The sequence below is a fragment of the Stegostoma tigrinum genome, chromosome 2 (genome assembly GCF_030684315.1).
Source record: "Stegostoma tigrinum isolate sSteTig4 chromosome 2, sSteTig4.hap1, whole genome shotgun sequence".
In the NCBI taxonomy this organism is placed as follows: Eukaryota; Metazoa; Chordata; class Chondrichthyes; order Orectolobiformes; family Stegostomatidae; genus Stegostoma; species Stegostoma tigrinum.
Genome location: NC_081355.1, coordinates 9497149 through 9515040, shown reverse-complemented (window position 1 = coordinate 9515040; position 17892 = coordinate 9497149). Strand labels below are relative to the sequence as shown.

The window sequence follows — 17892 nt, the reverse complement described above, 5'->3', positions numbered from 1 at the left end:
AGCATCTTGCCCAGACCCATCCCCTTAAGTCTGCACTTTCCAGGGCTAATGCACCTAACCTACACAACTTTGGACTGCAGGAGGGAACCAGAGCGCCCAGCAGAAACCCATTTGGTCACAGGGAGAATGTGCAAACTCCACACAGGCAGTCATTGAAGGCTAGAATTGAACCCAGGTCCCTGGCGCTGTGAGGCAGCAGTGCTAACCACTGAGCTACCGGGCCACTTTCATTCCCCCATCATTTATAGTGAGTCATTGGAGTCCAGGAATAGTGAAAACGTCCCACACTCTGAGTAACCAGTCAGATTAAAAAATCTCATTGACAACAAACTAGCAAGCCCAAAGTATTAAATATACAGCACTCATTGTTTGGTAATTGTACGTAGAATGAACTGAGCTCATTGATTACAGCTAATTAGTCTTGTTGTTTTTCTATCCGATTTGCTCGTTGGGCATTGCTGAGGGATAGATTAAAATTGTAACTGTATCTTAACTTTCTCTAGTGACTTAAACTGGCTGCTTCATAGGGATTTGTCTACTTATCAGCAATCTGCACTTTCCACACTCGCTGCCATTGTAATGAAGAAACTATCAAAAGTTTTTGCATACATTTCAACATGAGTTAAGACTGTCGACAATGTGTTTCACCTTGTAGATTAATTTACTTGCTAGTGTCCAAGCATGATGGGCCTCATTAGAATTATGTTACCCCATCGCTACCACCATGTCATATTAATGACCATGGTCCATTAACTGGCCATTCAGCAGGGATTGAGTAACTCCATGGGTAAGTTCACTTAAAACAGTAAAACACATTACAAGTTACAAAGCAGATAGTCCAGCAAACCCAACTGATTTTTACAGCTCTCTGATGAAGTGTCTAGGCCCGAAACGTCAGCTTTTGTGCTCCTGAGATGCTGCTGGGCCTGCTGTGTTCATCCAGCCTCACATTTTATTATCTTGGATTCTCCAGCATCTGCAGTTCCCATTATCATTGATTTTTACAGAGATAACACGGTCTAGAGCTGGATGAATCTGAGGTAAGATCTCCAGCGTTGGCAGTTCCTACTATCTCTGCAATGATTTTTTTACAGACTTGATTTGATTCTACACACCCACAGCAGAGTTACAACATTACATGCTCACATAGATTCATTAAAGATGAACTATCTTCAGGGTAAGGTAGGCACATATCAAAAGTGTGCTCAAACAAAATTCTCAAAATCTTTGTACTTGAATCAAGTGTCACTCTCCTTATTTTAACACACCATTTTCTTTTCCAGGCAGTAGTATGAATATGAGCAGGACTATTTCCCATAAGTGACCCTGGCATTTCGCCATATGTGCCTTTATACATTATAAATCAAAATGTGTATTTTTCTTGCATTAGAGCTTTCTTCACTGGATTAAATGTGTTTTATACTTAGTGTTTCCAAAATTGACTATAGTTCTTCTTGTTCCTTTAGGCTGCTGAGGACCCAGTCTTTGGAATGGTACTACAATAATGTCAAGGGCAGATTCAGACACTTTGGCAGTGCTAAGGTGGTTCACACATTGTACAAGAAACGCCTTACAACCAGGAGGAGTTCATCAAACGTATTAGGTACCCAAAACAATTCAGTCTAGAATGGCTGTACAAATGTTAGATTTACCCCCACTCCATCTTATATGTATATGCTTTATTACCATTATTTCTCTGTCTAATAATGTGTTGATAAAAACCACAAATGTGAGGTTGAGAATGGTAATTTGAGATCCAATGTGAAAAACATCTCTAAATTCTATCAATAGGACTAGATCCCACATATCTGGGATGTAAACATTCCATCAACCTTCAGAGGGACCTAGCAGTTCAGGTAAATAATTCATTGAAGTTTGCTTCACATATAGGTAGGGTGGTTAAGAAGGCACTCAGCACGCTTGCCTTCACTGCTCAGTCTTCTGAGTATAGGAGTTGGAACTTTATGTTGTGATTGGACAAGACATTGGTGAGACCTCGTCTGGAGTACTGCCTCCAGTTTTGGTTGCTGTGTTATAGGAAGGGTATTACTCAGCTGGAGACAGGTCAGAGGAGATTTGCCAGGATGTTTGAAGGTTTTGAGTTCTAAAGAAAGGCTGAATAGGCTGGGACTTCTTTCAGTGGGCAGTAGGAGATGGAGAGGTGACCTTACAGAGCTTTATAAAATCATGAGGAGCTTAGATAAGTTTAGTGGTAGGTGTCTTTTCCCTAGGATGAGGGTTTTAAGACAAGGGGGCATATTTTTAAGGTGAGAGGAGAGAGATTTAAGAAAGATAAGAGGGACAATTTTTTTTGCACAGAGGGTGGTTCGCATGTGGAATGAACGTCCTGAGAAAGTGGTGGATCCAGGTGCAGTCACAATGTTTAAAAGGCATTAGATTCTGGGGAGATGATGGCCTAGTGGCAATTATTGCTGGACCGTTAATCCAGAGACCCAGATAACTCTGGACTCAATATCGAGTTCAATAATTTTAAAGCTGAAATTCTCCCATGTCCTAGTCCTCTATCCCACACACCAGGCCTCATTATCACATAGCCTGCCATTACACACCATTTACTGTTAGTCACGAACAGTCCCTATTAACAGGTATTCACCATCCTCGCCAGATTGCTACCAACTCCTTTGTCCATCCAACTGCTCTTCTCTCTCTTTGGGCTCCATGCACTACCCCATTCCCCTCTCTATTTTCTACATATAAACTAACGTTTTCCCAGCTACCATCAGTTCTGAGGAAGGGTCACCAAAACGTTAACTCTGTTTTTTCCTGCACAGGTGCTGCCAGACCTGCTCAGCTTTTGCAGCAACTTCTGTTTCTATTGTTGATTTTCAGCATCTGCTGTTCTTCCAGTTTTTATTGATCCAGATAATGTTCAGGCAATCTGGATTTGAATGCTGCTACGGCAGATGGTGGAAATTGAATTCAATAAATATCTATTCAATAAATCCTGTGAATCCTTTGTTGATTGTTGGAAAAGCCCACCTGGTTCACTAATGTCTTTTAGGGGAGGAAACTGCCATCCTTACCTGGTCTGGCCTCCATGCGACTCCAGACCCACAGTAATGCAGCTGACTCTTAACTGCCCTCTGGGCAGTTCAGGATGGGCATTAAATGCTGCTTGGCCAGTGATGCCTGCAACCTGTGAGTGAATTAGAAAAAATAATTACATGAGAAGGAAAGATTTGGAGAGATATGGCCAGGAGCAGGCAGGTAGGCTATTTTAGGATTATGGTTGGCATGGACTGGTTGGACTGAAGGGTCTGTTTTGGTGCTTATGATTCTGTATCTGTGAGTCTTTGGGCCTCAAGACTCACATCTAGCTCGTAACAGGAAAGTGAAATATATCCATTATTATAAAGCAAAACACTACTGATGTTGGAGTTCCGAATGAAACAAAAACAGAAGTTGCTGGAGAAAGGCAACCAGTTGTGCTAAAAAACACACAGCTCATGTTTTAAATCCAGTGATCCATCATCTGAACCCTTCTTCAGAATTATATTCTTTGTTCTGAAGAAGGGTCACTGGACCCAACGCATTAATTCTGTTTTCTCTCTTCATACATGCTGCCAGACCTGTTGCGTTTCACCAGCACTTACTGTTTCTTTGTTTGTTTCATGCTCCCATTATTCACTGCCGTAAGGATCACAGATGAGGGAAAGGTGTCGGTTTTGCTGTATTCAAAAGGTCAGGAAGGTAGATCCAGAAAGTCGATGGCCCACCACCACCTGCAACCCTCCCTCCATTCCTCCAGTCCAAATAAAATGTGTTCTGGCCATTTAATGGAACTTGGAAGGGTGGTGCTCAGCCAGCAGAGGGCAGAGTGGGTTCCATGCCCAATTTTGCCTTTGGGAAGGATGCCAAGTGAAATGGGGGCACTGTCACCAAGAAGTGGTTCACAGCTCAAGCAGTCATGCCTTCCAGCTCCCAAAATCAGTCAAACCCTTGTTTTGAAGGTTCCAAAAGGATTTTTAACATCCACAATGACTCTGTCACCTTTGTCAGCAGAATCTCCAGTACATGATCTGGGTGACAGGTCTTATCCAGCTTACAACTGATGTAAGAGTATCCCAAATCTTTTTTCACACGGGGCGGGGCGGTACCGTGGCACAGTGGGTAGCACTGTTGCCTCACAGCGCAGGTACCTGGGTTCAATTCCAGCCTCACGCGACTGTCTGTGTGGAGTTTGCACATTCTCCCTGTGTCTGCACGCATTTCCTCCGGGTGCTCCAGTTTCCTCCCACAGCCCGAAGATGTGCAGGTTAGGTGGATTGGCCGTGCTAAATTGCCCGTAGTGATCAGGGAGGTGTGGATTAGGGGGATGGGTCTGGGTGAGATGCTCTGAGGTTCGGTGTGAACTTGTTGGGCCGAAGGGCCTGTTTCCACACTGTAGAGATTCTAATTCTAATTCTAAAAAAAAATGCAAAAAAAAAAATGCCATCAGGCACATGAGAATTATAGGAGGCAGTTTGCTTTCCCCTTAACCTGTGTGACCAATGTGGCACAATGGATTATGCCCCATTGAAAACCTAGCATCATTGTCCACAGCACACATAACTGCAGTTCCCCAACAAAAACTGACAAGCTAAATAAAAACAACACAAATTAAGAGTCTAGGCCCAAAAAGTCAGCTTTCCTGCTCCTAAGATGCTGCTTTGCCTGCTGTGTTCATCCAGCTCCACACTTTGTTATCTCGGAATCTGCAGTTCCTATTATCTCTGATGCAGATTATAACTCTAACCATTTTAATGGCTGTAAGTCAAAGTTCATATGAATTGATCCAATTATGAAACATGTAAAAACTTGACAATAAATGAAGATTTCAATATTAAGGATCTGCAGAATAAAGCCTGAGACACATATTGGTGCAAACATAGTGTGGAATTACAATCAGTCTAGTGTAATATCTGAAATTGATGGAAACAAGATTAGTTCAGAGTTATACATATCATGTGCTGACTTAGGCTCACTCAATTTCATTTTAAAATCATGCCCATGAACGGTTCTACAAAGATCAATAAGTTATTGGAAGGAACATGAACTCATTCACTTTGTGATACTTAGTCTTACCATCTGAATGAAATTTCAGGATATGAACTGGCGTGGGATTTGTTGCTTTGTTAAAGTCACATAAAAGATACAAGTGGCTGCATTTAATACTGTGCTTTAAATGAAGCAATTAGCAATGGGGAAGACTGTTGCCTATTGGCAATGGTTAATACTGTGGGGAAGCAGGGGTTTGAATCCCACCACAGATGGTGGCATTGGAGTTCAATATCGTCTGGAATTTAAAAAATCTCACTAACCACTTTCAATCTTGTGAAAATGTCACCTGATTCACTAATGTCTCTTTAGGAAAAGAAACCTGCTGTTCTTAACTGCCCTGGTGACTGAGCAGTTGGATCTTAACAGCTGTCTGAAATGGTTTAGACAACTAATCAGTTCAAGGTCACTTTGGGATGGTCAAAAAAACATCTTCGCAGTGATGCTCACAACCCATACTGTATTTTTAAAAAATGATGTTAATGTTATTCTAAAACATAGGCATTTATAATTTGTAATTGTTAACAGCAATACATTTACAATAATTTTCTCGAGAAGTTTCCAATTAATATCTGTTGCCAGATGATTCCTACCTCAAAAAAAAACAGAATGTGCCAAACTTCTGTGACATTGCAAGAATGAAAGTCCCTATTGCAGCTGCTTAGCAGATTAAAGGTTTTTATCAAGAGGAATTATGTCTTATTTTTAATGTTCATATCTGAAGAGCTGTTGATGACAATATTCAGTTTTCAGCACTTAATTATTGAGAAAAAGAAAATGTGAAAACTATTAAGAATGACCTCTCTCTACTCTGTAGGAAACCATTCTAGATTCGGTACATGAAATAACATATCTCCATGTTGCTGTTACACGTTGTAAGGTTAGAAGTGACCTCTACGGAGATCTGTATTTCCCAATGACAGGGAACGCACAGCCAGGGGTCACAGACTAAGGAGATGGGTTAGGCCATTTAGGACCACAATGAGGAGGAATGCTTTCACCTATAGAGTGGTGAGCCTGTGGAATTTTCTGCCAGAGAAATGTTAAAAGGTTGAGGAAAAAATATTGAATGCTTTCGGGAAGGAGTTAAATATAATTTTTAGGGCTGAAAGGATCAAAGGGTATGCGGTAGAAAGTGGGAACAAGAGACTGAATTAGATGATCAGCCATGTTCACATTAAATGGCAGAACAGGGTTGATAGGCCGAATGGTCACCTGCAGCTCCATTTTTCTATGTTTCCATATTGGCTTGCAGTCACCTGTTGACTGAATGCTAAAATTTTGGTTTGCGTGCTTAAATATCTCACCAACACTGAAACCTCCTACAGTCCTACAGGCAACCTTTAAAAGTTCTCCTCCTTCAGCCTCCTGTGTAAACTGAATTTACTTCATCATAGGCAACATGTCCTCAGTCATCTCAGTCAAAAAAATCTCCTGACCATGTTTCCCATAACCTCTTTTTTACTTGTTCATGGAATGGTGTCACTAGCTCGGCCAGTACTCAGTCCATCGTTGATTGCACTGGAGACGGAGGTAGTGAGCTGCCATCTTGAACCACAGTAGCTCGTGTGGTGCAGACTGTCCACAATGTAGTAAGAGAGGGAGTTTCAGGATTTTGACCTAGTGACAATGAAGGTACAGTGTGAATCAGTGTGGTGTGTAACTTAGAGAGGACCTTGCTGTTCCCATTTATCTGCTAGCCTTGATCTTCTAGATGGAGGAGTTTGAAGGTTTGCAAGGTATTCCTCGAAAGAGGTTTGGTGCGTTGCTGTCTTTGGATGGTGACAATCCATAAAAAGAATGAAGACCTTTACTTCCAGCTCTTCAGGAATCCAGGCCAGTAGGCCCCACAATGGCCCTTCTGAAGACACAGCTTTGCTTTAGTGTACCAGCCTTGAACAATATAACAATGTGATAGAAGGGGACATCATAGAACTATTTTTTTAAAGCAATAGCATGTCTTCTGGCCGAAGTTTCAGTGCAGTGGTTGGAAATAGTGGAAGACTAGGTAAATGCATAAGTATAAATCAGGTTTTTAGTCAGAGTGGTAGGGAGATGGTTAAAATGATACTAAACCAAGGGTACCATTCTAAAGAAAAGAAAACATTAGCCCTTTGGTTGTTTGAGCAGAGCTGAAAAGCAAGAGACCTTTTCCACCAAAGTGAGGGGGAGCAGCAAGACGGGTCATGCCTAGGCTTCATTCAGTGATGAATGCCACAGCTTGGTGAGCTGTAGTGGATGTGAGTGTGGTAAACCATGACAGTGAACCTTCTGATAGGAGTAGCTACAAGCAACAATTCTAAAGCTTGTTCAGGAGCAGAGGGGCTTGGGTGTAGATGTGCACTAATCATTGAAGCTGACAGGACAGTTTGAGAGAGCGGTTAAAAGTAGGATTTGTAAGTAGGGTCAAAAATTATAAACGCAAGGAAATAATGCTAAAGCCATATAAAACACAGGTTCAGCCTCAGTGGGAGGAAGGTTGTGAAAGTGATAGAGAGCATGTGGAAAAGATTCTCAAGAATGCTTCCAGAATTGGGGCACCTCAATCATGTGGATAGATTGGAGAAGCTGTTCCTCTTGAAGGGAATATTGGGAGATTGTGTCGACATGTTTGTCCATGAAAGGTTGAGACAGAGTGGGTAAAGAGAAACTGTTACTATTGATAGAAAGATTAAGAACCAAGGTAGTCAGAAAAAGAAGCTAAAATAACTCCACTGAGGCCCGTATCTCATCACCAAGTTAGCCTTTATTTACATATGAAGAGTCCTTGACTAACACACTGCCCCTTCAGAGCCAGCTCTCAAAGTGAACAGAACCTCTGAGACTCCTGTTTATACCTGTCAGCCAGAGCTCCCTGATTGGACCAGATTGACAGCCCCAATCAGGGAACTCATATTCTATGATGTCCAGTTGGCTGACCTTGTTACAATCACTACAGAAGCAATAGTGACATGAGGAAATTAACACTTCCACATGGTAAGTGGTGTGGGTCTGGAATGAGCGAGAGTGCATTTTTTAAAATCAGTCATGGTGTATGGGCATTGCTGGTTGGATCAGGATTTACCTTGAGGGTGGAGTGAATGACAACGCTCCTCTGTACCCATGGCCTGAATTGCTTCATCCATCACCCATACTTCACCTGGAGGCCTTTCCAACTTTACCTGGGCTCACAACATCATAAACAAGAGAACAGTTATTAACTGAGGAAAATATTTTGTCCCAATCCATAAGTGATGACCTTCTCTGTTGAGTGAGAAAAGAGGGATCTTTGTTGGTCTGCTGTCATTTATCCTCTAAAGCTAATCCCTCATTAATGAGAAAGGTCAGCTGCAGATTTGAAAGTGCTCCTCCTGAGATTCCTTCAACAGGAATGGGACTTCGTGAAGCTCTTCTATATACACTGACCTGCTGACTGGATGGAAGATTACATGCACCTTCCTAGTAGTCATATCACATCTGAGAGTTTGGATTGGCTAAGTGTAGAAGGTTTATGGTCTACATCATCTTCCACAACTTTTTTCTAATTCCTTCTTCAGAAAATCAGAAACAATATGCAGCTGATCTTTCTCATTAATGAGAGCTTAGTTTTGGAGGATAGACTGCAGCAAACCAACAAAGATCCCTCTTGTCTCACTCAACAGCCAAGGTTATCACTTGTGGATTGGAACAAAATGTTTTCCTCAGTTAATAATTCATAGTGATCTTTGAGCTGTAAATTTTTCAATAAAAACGGAACATTTTCTTCCATTTGGGTAACTCTTCCCCATTAGAGTGTCTCTTTGATGTGTCAATTGTGTAGGAACTCTGGCTGTCATTAGACAGGACATGTGGAAATATTCTACAAGTTTTTCCTTATAAATGGGTGTTCCTGTTTCACTCAAAGTAATTCATGTGGACTTCCAACAACTTTGCCTTTTCATGAAGCAGTTGTGTTTGTTTAAATTCTATTATGTTAATATCCCTTTGAACTTCTGGTTAGTGGATGGTTTGGAGCATGAGACACAGAGATCTGTGTTTCATTAGCAAGTGGCTGCATAGTGCCATTCACTTTGCCTAACAAACTCTTTTGTTTCAGTCTCTGAGCCTTGATAGTGCTGTGTGACTGCTAATAGCTGGATTGTAGTTTAGCAATCTCTTTTAAGAAGTAAACTTCTCCAACTCCTGTTTAATTTTAGTCGCATCAGGCTCCATTTGATGCTCCATTCTGAGCTGTTCTGAGATACACCTCATTTTTGAAAGCATGGTAGCTTGGGCTTCTGTTCTTTACCCATCAAAGCCATGGACATAAATCATAAAAGTTGGGGCACCACCACAAGAACCGAAGAACTTCACTCATCAAATCTCACTGTTAAGAACAAGACCCAATTAGCCATTGTTATCTTGGATTCTCCAGCATCTGCAGTTCCCGTTATCTCTGATCCAAATAGCCATTCTCTGTTTTCTGCCAGCTAGTCAATGGAACCTCCCCTGAATATAGGGGATTTTGGAAAATTATTGCCAATGCATCCACTACTTTAGATGCAAGAATTAAGTCCATCAGAACCCAAAGATTTGTGCACCCATAATTTCATCACTTTGCTTAGCGACTGTAATTCCACCAAAGTCCTCTCTCTGTTCCACCTCTTGTTTACAGCTCTTGCTGTGGTGTTTAGTATATCATCTGTAATAACAACAGAAGCAAAACATTTGTTCCTCGATTTCTTTATTATTTATTATTAACTCCCCATTCTTCAGCTTGAGGAGACCAACACTCACCTTACACAATCCTCTCATTTTTAAGCAGTTATACAATCTCTCACAATTTTTTTCTGTTTTGCTTCCTCCCCTACTCTAAATTCATTATCCTAATTAAATTTTTAGTCATCCTCTGCTGAATGCATATTCACACCAATCATCTGACTTTCTACTCATCGATGATATATTTTATCTTTATGTCTAGTGTTTTCCTTGCCTTCTCTACTTAGCCATGGGTAGTGGTTCTTCCATTTTTTCCTTATGGTAAAAATTCACTTACTCTGAGCATCCTGAAATATCCCCTTAAAAGTCTGCCACTGTTTCTCTGTTGATCAGTCCCCCTGCCTAGCTATTACAGTTCACTTCAACTAACTCTGCTTTCATACCCACATAGCTACCCTTATTAAGTTTAAAGTATTAGTCTCAGACCCATCTGCTCCCTTTCAAACTTCAAACCAATGCATCTGCTAACTGTGAATACAAAGTATGAAGCTGGATGAACACAGCAGGCCAAGCAGCATCTCAGGAGCACAAAAGCTGACGTTTCGGGCCTAGACCCTTCATCAGAGCCTCTGATGAAGGGTCTAGGCCTGAAAAGTCAGCTTTTGTGCTCCTGTGATGCTGCTTGGCCTGCTGTGTTCATCCAGCCCCACACTTTGTTATCTTGGATTCTCCAGCATCTGCAGTTCCCATTATTACTGCTAACTGTGAATGCCTGCATTCCGACATCATTGGTTAGTCTTGCTACACTGCACAATACCAAGTCGAGTATAACCTGCTTTCAGGTTCATTCTAGAACATGTCCTTCAAGAAACTACTTCAAAAGTATTGTATGCATTCCTGGACCATTGCCAGTCTGATTTTTTCCAAGTTATGTGTAGATTAAAATCACCCAAAATTATGGTTGTCTGTCTATCACAAGCACCCAACATTTATGTAAAAAATAGAAACCAAAAGAACTATGGATCAGGAACTGTAAATTGGGAGCAAAAGCAGAAGTTGTTGGAAGTGCTCAGCAGGTCTGCAGAAAAAAAAGACTTAACGTTTTGGGTCCAGAGATGCTTCCTCAGAACCAATCATCTGACCTTTATTTCCCCAGGATGGGGGAGTCCAAAACTACAGGGCATAGGTTTAAGGTGGAAGGTTCAATTTTATGTACTTTGCCAAAGATTGTGTGGTTAGGGGGAGTTCTAAACCACCCCTAGTATTGATTCCTTTTCCCCCCGTTGTTCCTCATCTGCACACAAATTGATTCTAACTCCTGGTGCCCTGAATTAGGATAATCTCTGAATGAATGCACCATTAATTAAATGCCGTCATTAATTAACAGTGCCACTCCATCTGTCCCCACCTTGACCTAATTCGTATTCTTCTTGAATGTGAGATACATCTCAATATTCAGGACCACATTCTTATCTTCATACAGCCCAGTCTCCGTAATGGCTATTAGATCGTATTTATTCACTGCAGTGTGCACTATCAATCTCTTTATTTTGTGGTGAATGCTATGTACATTCAGATACAGGATCTTTATTTTTATCTTGTTGTTGGCTTTGCAACATCTTTCCAAACAGTACAAGTTTTGAAGCATTTTCACCTAGCCTTTCGCTATGCTCTTAGATGTGTTCTTTCTGTCCCTTTCTATTATTCTCTGACCTGCATTGCTCAAGTTGCTATTCTGCACTCCTGCCTTGACTCTACTCTTCGATTTGCCACCTATACCCAAGCTTGATCCCCACTCCGACTACACGGAAACAGATCCTTCAGTCCAACTGGTCCATGCCAACCAGATATCCTAGATAAGTCTAGTCCCATTTGCCAGCATTTGGCCCATATACCTCTAAATCTTTCCTATACATATACTCGTCCAGATGCCTTTTAAATGTTGTAACTGTGCCAGCCTCCACCACTTCCTCTGGCAGCTCATTCCACGTATGCATCACCCTCTTTGTTAAAAAGTTGCCCTTTAGGCCCCTTTTATATCTTTGTCCTCTCACCTTAAACCTGTGCCGTCTAGTTTACGACTCCCCACCCCAGGGAAAAGACCTTGCCTATTCACCCTATCCATGCCCCTCCTGATTTTATAAACCTCTATAAGGTCACACCCCAGCTTCCAATGCTCCAGGGAAAATAGCGCCAGTCTATTCAGCCTCTTCCTGTAGCTCAAACCCTCCAACCCTGACGATATTGTTGTAAATATTTTCGGAACCGTTTCTAGTTTCCCAACATCCTTCCTATAGGAGAGAGACCAGAATTGCACACAGTATTCCAAAAGTGACCAAACTTATGTCCAGTACAGCCACAACATGACCTTCCAATGCCATTACTCAAAGCACTGACCAATAAAAGGAAACATACCAAATGCCTTCTTCACCATACTATCTACCTGCGACTCCGTCTTTAAGGAACTATGAACCTGCACTCCAAGGTCTCTTTGTTCAACAATACTCCCCAGGACCTTACCATTAAGTGTATAAGTCCTGCCCTGATTTGCCTTTCCAAAATGCAGTGCCTTACATTTATCTAAATTAAACTCCATCTGCCTCTCCTTGGCCCATTGACCCATCTGGTCAAGATCCTGTCTTACTCTGAGGTAACCTTTTCGCTGTCCCTACATCTCCAATTTTAGTGTCACCTGCAAACTTACTAACCAAACCTCCAATGTTCACATCCAAATCATTTATATAAATGACAAAAAGCAGTGGACCCAGCACCGATCCTTGTGGAACACCGCTGGTCACAGGCTTCCAGTCTGAAAAGCAACCCTCCACCACCACCTTCTGTCTTCTACCTTCAAGCCAGTTCTGTATCCAAATAGCTAGTTCTCCCTGTATTCCATGTGATCAAACCTTGTTCACCAGTCTACCATGTTGAATGGCTTACTCTAATCCATATAAATCACATTCCCCACACTGCCCTTATCAATCCTCTGTTACTTCTTCAAAAAAACTCATTCAGGTTAATGAGACACAATGTCCTATGCACAAAGCCATGTTGACTGTGTAATCAGTCCTTGCCTTTCCAAATACATGTAAATCCTGCCATTCAGGATTCCCTGCAACAACTTGCCCACCACTGATGTCAGGCTCACCAGTCTGTAGTACCCTGGCTTTTCCTTACCACCTTTCTTAAATAGGCACAATGTTATATTGTTTACTTGTAGACATTGTTTACATTGTAAACATGGTTTACTTTAAAGCCCTCTCTACTTGCCTTGCTATGTGGTTTATTAGGGCACTGATCCCAGCATGGGCAAGGACAAACCATCCCATTGGTACAGCTCCCTCTTGTGCCAGTTCTGGTGCCAGTGACCCATGAACTGGAACACACTTCTCCCTCACAAATCTTTGAACTAAGTTCATTGTATTAATTTTATCTGCCCTCTTCCAACTGGCATGTGGCTCAGGTAATAACCCCAGAGGTTATTACCCTTGAGGTTCTTCTCTTCAGTCTGGTGTCTAGTTCCTTACACTATCTAAGAAAATCCTCTTTCCTTGTCCTGCCTATGGCGTTGGTATCTGCATCCACAATGCCTACTAGATTCACCCAGCTCTGAGCAGATATCTGAACCCTGGCATCAGGTGGGCCCCACAGCCTTCAGGTTGTATGTTCTTGGCTGCACAAGACAGTGTTGTTGTACTTCTCTACGACCATGACATTTCTGTTTGCTCACCACGCTTGATTACCTGTACCCACAGTTACAATGGTTAGTTAGCTTATCCACCTGGGAGCCCTCTCTCTCACCCAAACAAGCAGAAGGAATCTCAAACCTTTTGAGTAATCATGGCTCTTCTCCTCTACCCCGTGGGTGCCCTCACTTGCCTCACTCGCAGTTACATCCTCCTTTCACTGACCAAGTTAGATAATGCTGTTCTAAGATTGTGTGACAGCTTCCTGGTACAAACCTCCAGGCAATTTGCTGCACCCTGAGTGTTTAAGATTCAGCCTCAAGCTCAGAAGCTAACCCTGAGGCAAAGCTGTTGGAGCTATAAACATTTACTATCGAACTAGGTTTTATTTGGTTTTTTGATGCTGCTGGGCAGATCTCTGAGGCATGTGAGCAGCAGTGACATCCCAAAGTGGCAGTCAATAGCTATAAGACAAAGGAGCAGAAATTAGGCCATTCAGCTCATCGAGTCTGCCCTACCGTTCAATCATGGCTGATAAGTTCCTCAATGCCATTCTCCGGCTTTCTCCCCATAACCCTTGATCCCCTTGATAATCAAGAACCTGTCTATCTCTGTCTTAAATGTACTCAATGATCTGGCCTCCACAGCCTTCTGTGGCACTGAATTCCATAGATTCACCATTGTCTGGCTGAAGAAGTTTCTCCTCATCTCCGTTCTAAAAGGTCTTCCCTTTACTCTTAAGCTGTGCCCTCGGGTCCTAGTCTCTCCTACCAATGGAAGCATCTTCCCAAGATGCACTCTGTCCAGGCCATTCAGCTATCTGCCCAATAGCCAGTAGGTGTGTGCCAACCTTTCAGGCAGCTCCTAACCCATTTGCCTTGGATCCCTGTGCCATCCAAGAGCTCCCATATGCTGCAACTGTGACGCTTATGCCATCTCTTATGTGCTGTTTAAAATTACTTGCTGATATAATTCATTCAGTTATTTGTCCCCATTCTTTATGTATGTTCTCATCACAACCACCTGTTCTTGTACTACTTTAGACCTTACAAATAGAATAGACCTAAACCACTTACCAGTTACTCACCATTTAGCTACCTGCAGGACCAATTCCAAACCCATGACTGTGCCTCCCAGGTCCTCTTTTTGCTCGCTCTTCTGAATTATGCTGACTGCCCCCAGGCCTTCCTTCTGCTCAATCTTCTAGCAAAGTATGAGACGTCATGATAAGAGAGGACACGTTCCCTTACACATACAGGCTCCAATTCCATGCAATCTGATATCCCTATGACATAGCTCCTTTCATACATGTTCAGTAGCTATCCTTGGAGTAAAGGTACAGTTTCCGTTACATTAGAGGCAACACTCATGCATTCCCAAGGGAACTCAACCTCGCTGTCTTCACCTTTATACGAGCTCTCTCCATCCTGTTGCATTAATATCTTCATGCAGCCTTTTATAAATTTAACTGTGTAATATGAGGCGTCATCCTGAGATTGCAGCTCGTCTCTTTAGATGCTTTTACCCCATGAGAGCAATGAACTGACATTGTTATCAATTCCCTTTTCCCAACAAGTCTTCTTAACTCAAGATCTGAACGTTGTGTTCTGTGCAGAAGGCAATATTCTTGCTGATGGCCAAGAGAACGAAGAGTGTCTCTGTGGAAATGACTCCACGTCCGACAGACAAACTGAAGGTGAGGTTGAAATTGCACGGAAAGTGACTGTGGCGTTGTATATAACCTTCAGGCGTGTGCTTTCCCCATTTGGAAGGATTACAGCAACATTTGTAACATGACACAAAAGGATAGGACTGCGAATTGCTCGTAATCCAGAAGTCTGGAAAAACTATTCAGAGTCATGAGTTCAAGTCCCACCACTGCAGTTGATGCAATTAAATTCAAGCATGGAATTAAAAAGCTGGTCTTGAGCATGAAGCTGTCAGATTGCCATTAAAAACCTAATGTTGCAATCTCCTTCAGCGAAAGGGGTATAGCTTAGCCTAAATACAAATGAACATTAGAATTTTGAGTAGAAGTAGGCCATTCAGCCCCTTTGAGCCTTCTCTACCTAGCACTAAAATCACTTGGTTTGTGATGCAGAGTGACACCTCAGCATGGGTTCAATTCTCACACAGGTCCCACCTTCTCAATCTCACCCCTAGCCTTAGGCATGCTAATCCTTAGGTTAAATCACCACCAATTGCCTCTGCCTAATGAGAGAGCGAGTGACTTATGGTGACTTAATTACATTTCCAGCTTCTGAATCTGGAAGTGTGAGGGCCCACAGGAAGAAGACAGGGCTGGTGGTTGGAATGCCAAGGGTAACTTGGCAGCGACTGTGAGAACAGTGGGCTGAAGTTTCTTCAGTGCTTATCAGATCTGACCTCATTAGATGTGGTTGCCACTGACTGCGTCTGTGATGGTTCTAAACTCACCTCCTTTCTGAACGAGCCATTGCAGACTCGCAGAGCTGAATAGCTTTCTCCTACCATATACCATTCTGGGAATCCACAGCTTCGTGAGTTCCCCGGTTTTCAATGGATTGCCTACTTCTCCTTCAGTACTAACTGTGCATCAAGAAACTTCCGCCATTTTTCAAGTTAAACATTCCGTTAACAATTTTAAAATTTTCCAACCCATTTAAAACTGCTGCTCCCATATTTTTGATTTGATTAGATTTCTTGATTTGATTTATTATTGTCACATGTACCTAAGTACAGTGAAGCATTTTGTTTTGCATGCAACAGTAAATCATAACATACAAAGACACAAAAATCATAGGGTGATTGAACAGGGTGGGGAATACAAAGTTACAACCGCAGAAAAAGTGTACAAAAAGCAAGATCGACATTAGATTTGAAATTTGAGAGGGCCATTCAGTAATCTCATAACAGTGAGGAAGAAACTGTTCTGGAACCTGCTGGTACATGTGTTTAACCTTTTGCGGGGAAAGGTCTTATAAGATCACATTTACATCCTTAGATAAAAACCAAAAGAACTGTGGATGGTGTAAATCAGGCATAAAAACAGAAGTTGCTGGAAAAACTCAGCAGGTCTGGCAGCATCTGTGAAAAACATCTGCATTTGAGGAAGGGTCACCAGACCTGAAACGTTATCTCTGACTTTTTCTTCACAGATGCTGCCAGACCTGCCGAGTTTTCCCAGCAACTTCTGTTTTTTGTTTTACATCCTTAGATAGATCGGAGAACAAAGATTGCCATCCGATAGGCAATCCCTGTTGGAATTCTAGTTCTTTACAGCCTGGTTTGCAGTGTCATTGACCCTGTGCCAAAGCAAAGGACCTCGGTAGCTGAAGGTATGATTCATGACAATGTAGTGAAGAAGGAAAGGATAGAAGAGGTTTGAATAAAGAGAAATTGTTCTCAGTGGCTGAGGGTTTCTTAATAAGAGGGTGACATTATAAGGTGATTGACAAAGCAGTCGGATAGGAAATGCTCATTGTCATTTTGGGCCAGCACTGTGGCTGAGTGGTTAGCACTGTTTCTTCACAGCCCCAGGGACCCAGGTTCGATCCCACCCTCGGGCATCAAAGTCGTGAAGGGCTTTAAATAGGAGGATGAGGATTTTAAATCTGAGAGATTGGTGGACCAGGAGCTAGAATAGCTCAACAAGGATAGAATCATTGGTGAGCCGGGGTCTCCTCCAGGTCAGGGTACAGGTAACAGACTTCTGGATGAGTTAGGAGCAACTTACTGCAGATGCTGGCATCTGTACGGAAAGCAAAAAATTGGTGGAGATCACAGCAGGTCAGGCAATATCCATTGGAAGAGAGCAAGCAAAGGTTTTGAGTCTATATGTCTCTTCATCAGAATTGGATGAGTTGCAGTTAAAGGAGATTGTAAGACAGGAGCTCTCCACAAGAGCATCAGAAAAGTTCAGCCTGGAAATGATGTTGGGAAAACTTGAGGATTTCAGCAAAGGATCAGGGACAAAGATTGGTGACGTTATTTGGGTGATGTTATTTTGGTAGTTTTTGCAAAAGAGAGTTACAAAATAGGAAGATAACACAGTGTGGAGCTGTATGAACACAGCAGGCCAAGCAGCATCAGAGGAGCAGGAAGGCTGACATTTCGGTCTCCTCTACAAAATAGGAAACTTAGTTCAGAGTCAAATATGACGACTTCCCAATATTTTTGCTGGAGGGTGTTAGGGCTGCTCCAAAATCATGTGGCAGGTAAACAGCCTGTCCACACAGCAGCAGTGGAGGCTATGAGAAAGTTAGTGAATAGATAGAACTGAGGGCCCTCAGCATTCCTGCAGAAATTGATGACTGTAGGTAATAATGTCAAGGTGCAGCGAGTAAGTGAAGAGTGAGGGTATAGGTTAGATCTGCAGGCAACCCCAGAGGTCATAGCGCAGAGGTAAAATGGTTTGGTGAAATTAGAATTAACCACACCCAGTTGCATGGCAATGTAGAGTGGGGGAAGACAGAAACAACATTGAATCCTT

At 42.3% G+C, this 17892-nt stretch overlaps 1 protein-coding gene across 3 annotated transcripts in view; it reads left to right on the top strand.

The window, feature by feature from the left end:
• The window catches only part of LOC125448607 (rab effector MyRIP-like), a 328324-nt gene that overhangs the window by 222152 nt on the left and 88280 nt on the right, over positions 1-17892 (top strand). For 2 of the 3 annotated variants that reach the window (XM_048524027.2, XM_048524011.2), the window contains exons 4-5: positions 1467-1603; positions 15037-15117. In XM_048524027.2, the coding sequence (XP_048379984.1) occupies positions 1467-1603; positions 15037-15117 (218 nt within the window). The remainder of the gene's footprint in view (positions 1-1466; positions 1604-15036; positions 15118-17892) is intronic. The other variant, XM_048524019.2, reaches the window with a different exon arrangement.